This window comes from Cryptomeria japonica, chromosome 9 (genome assembly GCF_030272615.1).
Source record: "Cryptomeria japonica chromosome 9, Sugi_1.0, whole genome shotgun sequence".
Taxonomy (NCBI): Eukaryota; Viridiplantae; Streptophyta; class Pinopsida; order Cupressales; family Cupressaceae; genus Cryptomeria; species Cryptomeria japonica.
Genome location: NC_081413.1, coordinates 26938191 through 26950626, shown reverse-complemented (window position 1 = coordinate 26950626; position 12436 = coordinate 26938191). Strand labels below are relative to the sequence as shown.

Below are 12436 nucleotides of genomic sequence, written 5' to 3'. Positions count from 1 at the left end.
ATGTCCTATCATTCATTGTAATCCAAGCAATACAAGCAATTCAATTATTGTTATTTGTCTTCAATTATTTTTCTGTTCAATTTTCTCTTTATGTGTGACAGGTATTCTTGCAGAAGATAACTAGGCTTGTGGGATTCACATTTCACGAATTCTAACATGGTATAAGAGCTCTAGATCTAAATATTCTTGTTTGTTTTTTTTGGAGATTATTTACATGCATAGAAAATTGTTCATCTTAGATTAATTTGGAGTGCACAATTAGTTGCAGAAGGCTCGAGAAAGTTAGGATCGCCTTTTGTTTCGCAAAAATCGGATACATGGAGTCCATTTTGCAAGGGTTCGAAGTTCGAGGGTTTTCTCTGTTCTAGAGGGTACCTGAAAATTTGAAGCTTTTTGGGCCCAAAAGGACATCACGGTTGGATTTAGAAAGTCGATTTCATAAATTTTGATATATAATTTACATATTTTTGGTGATAGGAGCATCTAGGGCATGATTTTTTTATTGGCATGCTTGTTGAGGCACCCAGATTCGTATAGTCGTACCCTTGCTGCACATTTTTTTGGCAAGACTTTTTTCCAGCCACTAATGTCAGCACGACATCATGCTAACATTAGCAGTACAATCAGCATCATGCCCCCCTTTCGACCCTCTTTATGCCCTAAAAGAGGGTTTTTTTTGGTTTTTTTGCTTTGACTTGGTCATACGAAGGTGAAATTGAGAAAACCATATATCGTTGGAAAGATATTCTAAGCCTAATCCAAATATGGAGGTATTTTTTTTTTCTGATTTTTCCATTTTTCAGGCTTTTTTGCTAGTTGAAGTCAGAAGTTGTTGTTTGCACTCCCAGTCGCATATCGTGTGCATCCGGACTTCGTTTTTCGCAAACAAGATATCGTCGAAAAGATGATTCAGAGTTCTATCTAGATCTCAGATACATTTTTTGCAGATAGATTACCAGCCCACTATCTCTTCCTTCCGAAGTCAACAGTGCTTTTTCTAGCCCTATTCTATCCTCCTGTGATTCGAGCTCCATCTTTCTTGTCTTAGATCTCTATTCTTTTAGCATCATGGAGAATAGAATTCAGATTCAGTGTACCTGTCATACTTCTCCCTTGTCAGTATTATGGGGGGTTTCTACTATTGGTGCTAATGCTTCCTTGGTTTCGCGTTGGAAGTTCTATGTATTTAATACTTGTTCCTATGTACTAAGAAGATGCAGTGGCTGGTTACCCATGCATTTGGGTGAGATGGAATACTTACCATATGGACACTCTTCCATTCCTATTTCTGGAGGTTTTTTTTTCAGCATCATAGTAGTCATTCTACGACAATGTTTGCAGCTTCTTCATGCTTCAATGTTTCTTCATGCTCGTATTTTGTTTCTTTTTTGGAGAGGAGTTTTGTTCCCACTAGGTTTTCTCCTTTGCTCCGTTTCTGAGAAACTTGCATGTTTGTTCATGGGTACCTCATCAGGCTTTATGCTGGTACCCATATTGCATTAATCTTTGCATGCTTTTTGTCTACATCTTTTTTGCCTCTCCCCAGTTGTGCATTCAGGGGGAGTGTTGGAGTAAATAATTTTTATAGTAATTATTCACTTAATTGCATTAATTCACTAAATAATTTGTGCTTAAATTAGTAATTAATTATTGGCATTTATTATTTAGTTAATTAATTAGAGATAATTAGTTAATATTTATCTCCATGCATAATGCAAACTAGGAAAAACAAACAACGTTTAGATTTTGAGAGTTTCATGCATTTAATTAGTCTATTATGCTATTTGTGCATACATGACTGATTCATGCATTCTTGTAAATTCCACCATTTAGGGTTTCTATCTTTAGAGTTAAATTTCTTTATAAGGATGTCTTGTCCTTCATTGTAACTCAAGAAATACAAGCGATTCAATTATTATTATTTGTCTTCAATTATTTTGTTGTTCAATTTTCTCTTTATGTGTGACAGGTATTCTTGCAGAAGATAACTAGGCTTGTGGGATTTGTATTTCACCAATTCTAACACAATCAACAAAGCCCCTAGTATCTAACAAGTTGTGTTATGCTAGATTACCATGGGTGATCAATGCCTTAGGGATCGTACAAAAACAATGATCGAAAACTAGAAAACCATACTATGCTTGGTGATAAAGTTGAACCATATGAATGCCACGCCAACAAGGTGTATTATGTTGTGTGATTCATAAACCAAGAGTGTGTGTTTTCCCGAGAATAAAGGCAAAAGAGTGTATGTTCCTATAGGATTAGAGGCAAATCAAATAACCAATAACTTTGTCTCAAGGAACATTATGAAAAACAACACCACCACAAAGGGGGTGCTTTAATGAGATCGAGGTTTAGGAGGGTCATATGCCCACCTTAAAATATTGGCATATGTTTTATGCTAAAGTTTAAAGGAAAAGGAGAGGAGAGGAGATTCTCAAGCAAGAATGAATGAAATTCTCAAGAGGAGAGGGAATCCTTATACAAGGATTCACATGTTGAAACAAGTTGTCCTTACCCCCTAGTGTATAAGGTGAGGACAATCACACTAAAGACTATTATGCTATTGCCATAGAAAAGAATAGTTTCATGTGAGATTGTACCACCATGAATGACAATGAGCCCCCATATAGAGCTACAAATGCCACATAGTGAGGAGCAACATAATAGAAATAAGTGTTATTTAGAAGGGAGAGGACAAGGGTGGAACTCAATTTCACTTATATGAATGATGTCAGATTTAATAAGTTGAATTTTACCTTCCAAGACCTGAAATTTATTTGTGGAATGGCCAAGCACTTGATGATACACACAAAAGAAGATTAATTTGACTATATTTATGAAATTTCTTACATTTTGGAGGAGAAAGAGTAAACAAGTGGGTTTTGAGAATCCATGCCAAAATATACTCTTATTTAGATAGAAGGTGAAGAGCAAGAAGTAATCCTCTCTTGTGCAGAAAGGTTTGATCATTCACTAAGAGGACATAGATCCCTTGACAAAGGAGGGAATGTATAGACAAAGTAGGTTGCAACCTTGAACCCTCTTTAGAAATGTGTGGTGTAGGTTCTACGATAGCCCTAATGCCTTGTTCCATGCACCCAAACCATTTCCATTATAAACAAGTTTAGAAAGAATTTTAAAACCATCCCTATAATGTGTCTCCAAACTAGGTGTAGAATCAATAGTGGAAAAATCAATTATTTTGCAAGAATGTGGATCCTTATTGGGTGTTGATATTTTAGGATGACAAGATTCAAACATAGATTCAATTGGTTCATGTGGGGTAAAATATAAAGAGCCGCAATCATCATCATGCCATGTGTTAGAAGAAGTTGGAATGGATTTAGAAGTAGCTTGAACAAAATAAATAATAAACTCATGTTAGTTCTCAAGTGTAGACTATGGGACTTTATGTTTTACAACAAAAAATGGTGTAAAGTCTAATGAACCTCAATTATCATGTAGAAGGAAATTTCAGGTAATGAAGAACTATCGAAAGGAGGCGATGTGTCTACTTTGGTTTGAAGATGGAATCAACTTTGCAGATTAGGATCAACTTTCATCGTGTATACCCAATTGTCATGTGTGAATTTCATTGTACGTTGAAGAGTAGACAAGACTAATTACATATAGCATGAATCCACAACATACTTAGAAGAATATTGTATGAAAGAGTATCAAGCGTGACATGGATGAGTGTGGATTAAGTCATAATTTCCACTTGAATGGTTATTGTGATTGTGCCTATTGATAATTTACCAACATTATCAAAGGCAAATTAAAAGTAAATTTAAAATTTAATGAAAGACTTATCTACCCAAATCTTTAAGTAAAAAGTCCATGCTATAAATATTAAGGCTTAATCCATTATCAATTAAAGTATTCTTTATTCCAATATTATTAATGAAGACCGCGATCATAAGAGCATCATGTTGTTTTTTACACCATAACATATGAAGTTAAAAATAAACAATGCTCATGTGTATAACTTGCTTTAGGTCATTTCATTTCCCAATGCAATATCAAGTTGAAGCTGACAAATAATTTTGTTGACTTTGCACCTTTACCTTTTATAAGCTCTAATCATACAGAGAATGTGGTCTTGATGACTATAGTTGTACATCAAGGAAAGGAAAAAAAAATATTCTCTCGTAAAATATTTGTAGAGGTCTAAATAAAGCCCTTTACCTTGAAACTATCAATTACCTTTTATGGGCAAAATATATGGAATAATCAATTTTTCAAAAGAGGTCTCCCTTGCCCAATTGAGGGGGCTAAACTATCTTTCACCTTTTATGGACCTCACTACAGTTTAAATTGATCTATCATAGAAAAAAAAGAAAGCCGGATTGTACATTAATTGCTCTGAGATACTTGCATATAGGACAAAGAGAAAGAAACAAAATAAGAACTTTGGAGTACTGATAATGACAATCATATCTTTACACAGGAAAAATTCCATTGCAAGCTTTTGAATGAAACAAATTGTATACGTATAAACCAAATAAATATAATAATTGGACTTAAGAGGATAAACTTGAAGAGTTCAGAGAAGTTTCATTGCTTTCATTTTTCACTTCAGCTAGTTTTCATTGGCTTAAAATATTGAGGTAAATATTAGAGCAGGTCTCTCAGTGGAGATGGAGGTTGGTCTTAGTCCTTAATGGAGTCCCCCTCCCCTGCCATTTGTTGCCTCCACAGCAACATGTAAGGCTAGCCTTAGATCTATGCTAGCCCATAGAATTCCATCAATTATGTTATTTCAAAACAGGCACCATGAAATGAACTTGTGAAGAACAAATCCAAATTCTGGTATACAGTATCCAATCAAAACAGAGTATGGTTGATGATGGATCAGAGTGTGATTTGGAACATTGAGCAAAAACTATAACACAATCGAATCCAAAAGCTTGTCTTTATCAATTCATGGATTGTGGAAAATCAATGTATTTGAGAGTATGGTTGAGTTTATTAAGTGCATAACCAGGAAAAACATCACATATCAATTATATCTTTCTATGATATCATACAAGATTACAGGAACATTTCTCTACTAAGATGGCCATTCCTAATACATGGATATACTTCACTTTGATCATGTTTTGAAAAAATGATTCTGTTATACTGGAGATTGAAGAAACTGATAACTTGTGATCAAACAAAGCTTAATTTATGCAGTGCTGGAGTTAACTCCATTCTGTCCTCCCAATTAGCGGTAGGTGGAATTGGGACATGAACAAAAAGACTAGAAGGAATGCATCCATAAATTGACTGGAAAAGAAGGGTTAATAATAGGGGGAAACATTACATGAGTTTCTTCTGTATAGAATGCATTCAAGAAACATGCTTGGAAAGTTTGAGATTTGAATAGATGACCAAACAAGCTTCTCAAACATCGAACAAAAAAACCCTTAGAGGATTTAAGTAAACATATGCTTGTAACTAGAACTTGTACAGTCACAACTTCAACTCCACTGATCATAGATATACAGACAGCCGCTAGATTCCAGCATCATAAACTAGATTTACATAGGCTTAATCCGCCATTGGGATAGTTCCACCGGCTTCGAGAATTTGATGCTCAAGCTGCATTACCCAATAAGTTTTAAGATTAGATAAGAGTGCACTTAAGTTAGCAAGTACTTTCAGGAAAGCATTCTTGAAAGTCTCCAGGAACATATAGAAAGCAATCAAATTATTGGTTCCATATGCATCTTTTTTCCAGAGAGAGACTCTCTTGTCTGAAAAGTTTCCATTTACTTGTTTCTGTCAAACAGAATTCAAGGGCACAAAGAATGGAAAAAAGATTACTTACCCGAAATAAAGTTTCAAGCTTGTTCTTAACAACATAATACTCCTGTTTGACTTGCTGAAGACATTGAATACATCTGCAAAAGCCACTAAGTTACAATCCATCCAACTCTCAAGGTGGATAAATAGATTAGGCATCATCCCTCCTTCAATTCATGATTAGAAGTAGATGGTCGGCCTCATTTTGTATTACTAATTTACTGGGGTTCACAGCAAAAGTACACATCATAGATTATAATCAACCAACCATGAAATTCAACCTAATTACAAAGCGTTGTAGAATCCCCCAATTGACTGAACTTTAATCCCAAATCCATGGGTTCTGGAGAAAAGTATAGTTTAAGAGAGATATGCACTTACCCTTCTTTGTTTCTCTCATCACAAAATGCACGGAATGGTATGCATAGATTTTTCACTCGATGAGCTCCTATGCTGTCCAATCAAATGAGGGTAAGTCAGACAACTTTAGTTTCTTTGCTGATTGACAATAATAGACATCAAAAGACATTAAAATCGCCATTCAAATCTGAATTAGATTAGACCACAAAAATTGCAGAAAATGCAGAAAATAATTGCAAATTCTCATCCTGTTCTACTTCAAAAGTTTTCACCAATCTTTTAGATAACCTCAATCTAAGGGTCAGTTTATATTTTATAGTACTTTGTGACATACTACACATCAACACTCAAGATATTCAGAACATTAGAGTTTTACCAAAGCCAAATCGTATGGCTCTCAGGCTCTGAACATTCATCGAAGGTATGAAGGGAAACCCCTTAAATGCTTTTGACACATACAACGAGACGGCACAGTTTATGGAGAAACATGTGAAACAAAATAAAACAACTAATATAGTAACAGGCATGGCAGACAAAGCATTTATCAATGAGAAGACTAGCAATTGCTTCTGAGAGACAATTAAATAGTATTAATGACTGCCAAACATAAAAATTAAAAAGCAGTCCGGACCCCAACAACTGTTCTATGACAAAAAACATAATTATGTGGTACTTTCCATTTTGATTATGTAACATCATTCATGCCAGGAATCTCTTACTGCTTGTGCTGAACATCTGCAACTTTAAGATCAATCATCAAACAACCCTGGAGAAAATCTTGCGATTGAATAACAGCTCAAAAAAATATCAAATGTGCACAACACATACACTAGAAAGCACATCGAAACCTGGAGTTTGACCTTTTCATTCTGTGGACTTCATTATCCCCATTGTTTTCAAGTAGCCATCAGTTCACATAGCATACGTACCGTGCAATTCATAGGTTGGAGACATGTATATAAAATTGCCATTTTATAGCCTTCTTTTTGGGAGCAGACAAGAACTTTTGACTTCCATAATATATGGGAAACAGAAAACTGTGACAAGATCAAGATCTCCAGGCGATTGAAGCCTTTTTATGAACATACAAGCATGCCTTGGGCACTTTACCATATATAGAAAGTCTCAGACTCCATCAAGAAGGCAACATAATAACTGATCTGAACCCCAAACATTGGGGTTAGGGTTTTTTGAGAGCGTCATATATATAGAGTCCACAAACCAGTTCATCTGGTCTCAAAATTCAGCACAGATATTAACATTGAAAATTTTGCCCACACCCTCTCCCTTCAGCAAAAGCAGTCTCAAAAACATTCAGCATTTATCCCTTAAACTTGGCAGAAAGACTCAAAGGAAGTATGGTTATTTGTGCAGACCTAAACAGGCGAGGAAAAGGGATCACAAATTTAACTATGTTTGAGGATACTCGCAGTGCTTCTTGGTTGTGTGAAAACATGAGAATCACATTGAATCCAGTTTTCACACAACAAAAGGGCACTGAGAGTAAAATCAGCATCTTATGTGAACATATTCCTGACAGCTTGCTACCAAACAAACAGATCTCGAATTAAATTTTGCCAGAGGTGTATCTCAAAAAAAGTGCCCCAAAGAGTTTTCAACTCGAGCCAAGAAACGTGAACAAAAAAAGCGTTTTATGTGGACAACGATGACAATTACCTGGAGCTACTTCCCTTGAATTGGTGGACATAGGCATCAACCTTCTGGAAGTCAGTCGGATGCTGATCTCTGCACATCAAATAGCAGTGTTCATAACAGAAAAAAAATTCCCCCAAAATTCATTAACAGCTGGAAGACCCAGAATGCCGAAACGTTCACTTGAAAGAAACAACCGACAAAAAAGAATTGGACATTAATTTGACTAACCCAAATCCTTACAAACTGCAGAAGATTAAAGAAACGAAAAAGGAAAATGGATAGAAATTTTGATTGACATCTCAAAGACCCAGAACGCCTAATTAATTCTACAAACAAAACAAGCATGACCCAAAAGACTAGGACACAACGTTGACTGACCCAAATCATTTGATAACAGAAACACAATCATTTTTTTCCTTTTAGATAGAAACCATACAGAGTTTTGGACAAATCATTGATGATTTTCTCAGCATCCTCAAAGAAGAGAGAAACCACTTCCACAACAAACTCAGGATTGCTCTCATCCTGCAGCTGTTGTAGCTGTGTGAATTGCTCGTCCAGATATCCCTGCCGGCACAAAACAAAACAAAAATAAAAATCCAATCTTTACATCTCATTCCTGTATAAAAAACACAAAATCTCCGAATTGAACTCATATTAAGTCATAATTAGACCGCAAGATCCCAAATATGCTTATACCCACCTCGTGGAAGAGAGAATTCGTGTGCTCAACGAATGCGCGCTGCAGCTGAGCAACGTCCATTGTGCTGTTGGCAGTCCTCCTTGCGACTCGAACCTTGAACCGCTCAAGGGCAATGCGGCATCAGATGATGCTTCCCTGACTTAATAAAGAAAGAAGCAGCAAAGCTAAGCTGTTGTGTCTAAGAGGAGTTCCTAGTTTCGGGCAGTAAAAAATACAGTGGGAAGTGGGGAATTTATCAACCAAAGATTTGTGGGATCTGTACGAATCTGACGCTGCCTTTTTTTCTCTCTGGATTTGCGCTTTCTTCCTTTACCCCAGGCTATGCAACTCTTATTCTTCACTTCCCTTAGCTCTAAATCCTTATACGCCGCTTAAACCGCTAGCAGTCATCCGGAAGAAGTTAAGCTTTACTTCTCTTAGCTTTAAACCGTTAGCAGTCACGCGGAAGAAGTTAACCTTGGTGCAATAGGGCGATGAAAGTGACATCTATGGTTTGTCCTTTTCCATCAAGGGGTTGAGGTATAATGGTAAAAGGTAAAATGTAAATAGGTATTCATTCCTTTTTTTTATCATATTAATGTATGTTTTATATGTTAAAAGTATATTAAGGTGATTTGTTATATACAATATTATTATACATGATGAAATGTATTGTAATTTTGAAAGATTTTTTTTATTAAAATAAAATGAAATTATTTTTTAATTTTTGTCATGTTGTTAATGAAGTTTAGATTGTGTGACATGATTTTTTTTTGTTTTATTGAACAATGTTGAAATTAGAATTTAAAAGTAGTTAGAAAGACTACAAGACAATACTAAAGACAAAGAGATATCTTTATAACAAATCAATCCCAAATCAACCATAAACATAGTTCTAGTTATGGTAGATGATCTAAAAATGATGTCAATTATATGTCTTTGAACTATATACATACTTGGATTAATATAAGACCACATATATCAATTTGATGTCTTATTTGTAAACTTGGAAAGCTACCTTTACTTTACCTTTAAGTAAAAAGAAAATAAATATATAATTTAATTTTAATTTTAATAACATAGCATGTCTTGCATAAATATTAAATCTCAAAACACAAATCAATACCATTTAGGTGTTTCACAACTTCTATAATGAGATTGTTTTTATCTTTAATAGAATTTCGGAAGTAGGTTTCTTTAATTTTGTAACTAAACTTGAGGAAAAACTTAATCATTCCAACACCTAAAATAATCCACCTATTTTAAGAATGACAATCTCAACAAGTGTTAAAGAAGCAATTTTATTAAAAAATATAATTAAGTAATAATACCCATGATATTTAATATATTTGACATTAAATTCATTTATATTTAATAAAGGGTAGACAAAACAATTCCTTTGAATGCTACTAGCAAAGATTGATTTCAATGTTATTTTTATTATTAATATCCTTTACAATCTCTAAACTCTTGCCAACTTAAGTGCCTTCAAAATTGTCAAACTCTTCCTAACTAAATGGTTTAAAAAATATGTAAAAAAATAGAAACACATCTAGATAGTAAATAATTAAACATAAAACCCAACAACATGATCCACTCTCAAAATAAGACATGTATTCTAAAAGTTATATTGTATAGATCTAATTAATTTGAATGATATGGCTTAAAATAAAATTATTGAAGGTAAAAGTAAATTCTCTAAAGATATAGTTAGGACAATACGTGCATTTAAGGTGAGTAAGCAATTAATTTACTTGGATAAAAGAGTCAAGTTAAGACAAATGTCAAAATATATTGAAATAAATGTTAAAATTAGAAAAGAATGATAGAGGCATTTCGCTAAATGTGTATAAGAGTGTTAATGTGGTTCAAAAGGTTTTCACATGGTTCATGATGTAACATAGTTTGTGATTTTGCGAACTTTATCAGAGTGTTAATGTGGTTCAAAAGGTTGTGCAAAAATTAAGATGATGGAAACAAACAAACAAACAAAGATGGAAGAAAATAAAGAAGTAAGGAAGAAAAGTGATGAATTTATTCATGTCACAAAGCTTGCGATCCTTTGAAAATGCAACATGATGTTTCCAAGATCACCAAATTGAAAAAAGTTTGATGGAAGAGTGAATATGTAGTAAGAAAAAGAACTAAATTCTAAAATTCATAAAGTTCACAAGTTTGAAAAGTTTACAAAGGCATGATTTGATTCCAAGTTCAACTCAAGCCCTCACTCTCACACTTTTCATAGTTTGTTCTTGCTAACATTTCTACTTGACTTGAAGTGCAACTAATGATCCAATCCAATCCTTTAACTATCAAAATGGATTTTTCCCACCCATAGGTAGGTATTCAATAGAAAGGTGTGGATTTTCTTGCATTATTAGTAGTGGAGAAGGGGATAACTCATGCTACCATTAATGCAATGATCAAGATTTTAAGTCTCAATGACTTTTAGATGACCTTCTAGCTATTATTTAATAGAATTTCCAAGATCTTCCTCAGCTTGCATGATAATATTTGTTGGCTATTGGTGCATGAGAACAAAATTAGATTTGTTCTAACAAAAAAAGTTGCATTAATTAGAATATAATCACGATTTCCCATGAAATCAAATGTCTAGATTTGAGTAATTTTTTTGTCACCAATGTATCTTATAATTTTTTATCGATACTTGTCACAAATTCATGGAGATTGTCTTTGTAATTTTTTCTATAGAGAGAGTGAATTTTTTATTTGTAAAGGGTTAGAAAATGAGGGAAATGTGAGGGAAATAATTTCTATAATATATACCATAAATTATTTTTAGAAAAATACAACATATTCAATATTGTCTCCATGATCTTTAATGATACCTTTTTTTTGTATTTATATGAATGATGGCTTGATTGCATTTTTGCCTCCTTTTATTTATTGTTTATTCTTGAAAAGAAGTAAACACCTTCAAGGAGGGTAAAATATTTTTGCTTGTACATTTGTTGCAAGATGTGTTATTCTAGTTGGTACATCTTCAAGGAGGATGAGAAATATTTATAGTGAATGGGATTTGTAGTATTAGAAAAGTGATTGGTAAGTAGAGCTTTGTATTCAAATTGTATTTGTAGGCACATGTTATTGTAAGGTAACAATAGTCATTGTGAGAAAATAGCATATGTTTTGAACCACAAAAAGACTTATTGTCAAGACACATTGGTAGAAATATTTGATGACTATTTTTTCTTGAATATGCACTAATAAGTCAAAGAAATTCATCTGATTTGACTCATACATGAAAGGAGGAAAATCATTGAATGCATATTTTTTTTAAATTTATTTTTCATGTTCATGCCTAAGCATTAAGGGTACAAAGGATGTATGTGAATGAATAATATTTCAAGAGCCCTTTCCTTTTATGCACCAAAAAAAATATCTACTTCCTTTCCATATGGGCTTTGGTGTCCATTGATAGGGCTACCCCCTAGGTCTTGTAAAGCCTCAAGTGTAAGAGAGAATTGCTAACTCTCTCAATGATTAATCATCCTTCCATTAACTTTGAGCATAGAAATTCACTTCTTAGAAGCTATAGTTTGTAGGTTGGGGAACCAACACAATATAGGGGTTCAAAATCACACATGTAACCCTAATTTAAAACGTTATGGTCTTAACCTTATTGCACAACTTGGACCTAGATTTATAGCCTTGAATTGAATACTTTTGTCTTTAAACAAACATGCTTTCCTATGTAATACCCAGGATAGATGGGTAGTTGAAAGCATCAATAGAGCCTACTATCAATAGTGGGGAATCTATGCTTTATTTGATGGTAGTTTAGCCATTTCTATTAAGTCAACAATGCATGCATTAGTTCAAAGATGCTCCAAGGAAAGTATAAGTACCTATGTATTTGTCCTTATAATGTTATAGATGTTGATATAATGCTCTATATGAAATTCCCTATTGATCAAATGA

General features: G+C 33.8%; 1 protein-coding gene across 1 annotated transcript; it reads right to left on the bottom strand.

The window, feature by feature from the left end:
* Positions 1–5137: 5137 nt before the first annotated feature.
* LOC131064351 (histidine-containing phosphotransfer protein 1) lies at positions 5138–8852 on the bottom strand. The gene is made up of 6 exons (XM_057998458.1): positions 8516–8852; positions 8249–8379; positions 7834–7902; positions 6178–6249; positions 5822–5894; positions 5138–5592 (listed from the first exon to the last, which is right to left on the bottom strand). Exons 1-6 carry the CDS (start codon positions 8573–8575, stop codon positions 5542–5544), a joined length of 456 nt encoding a protein of 151 aa, XP_057854441.1. The 5' UTR covers positions 8576–8852; the 3' UTR covers positions 5138–5541.
* Positions 8853–12436: the final 3584 nt, after the last annotated feature.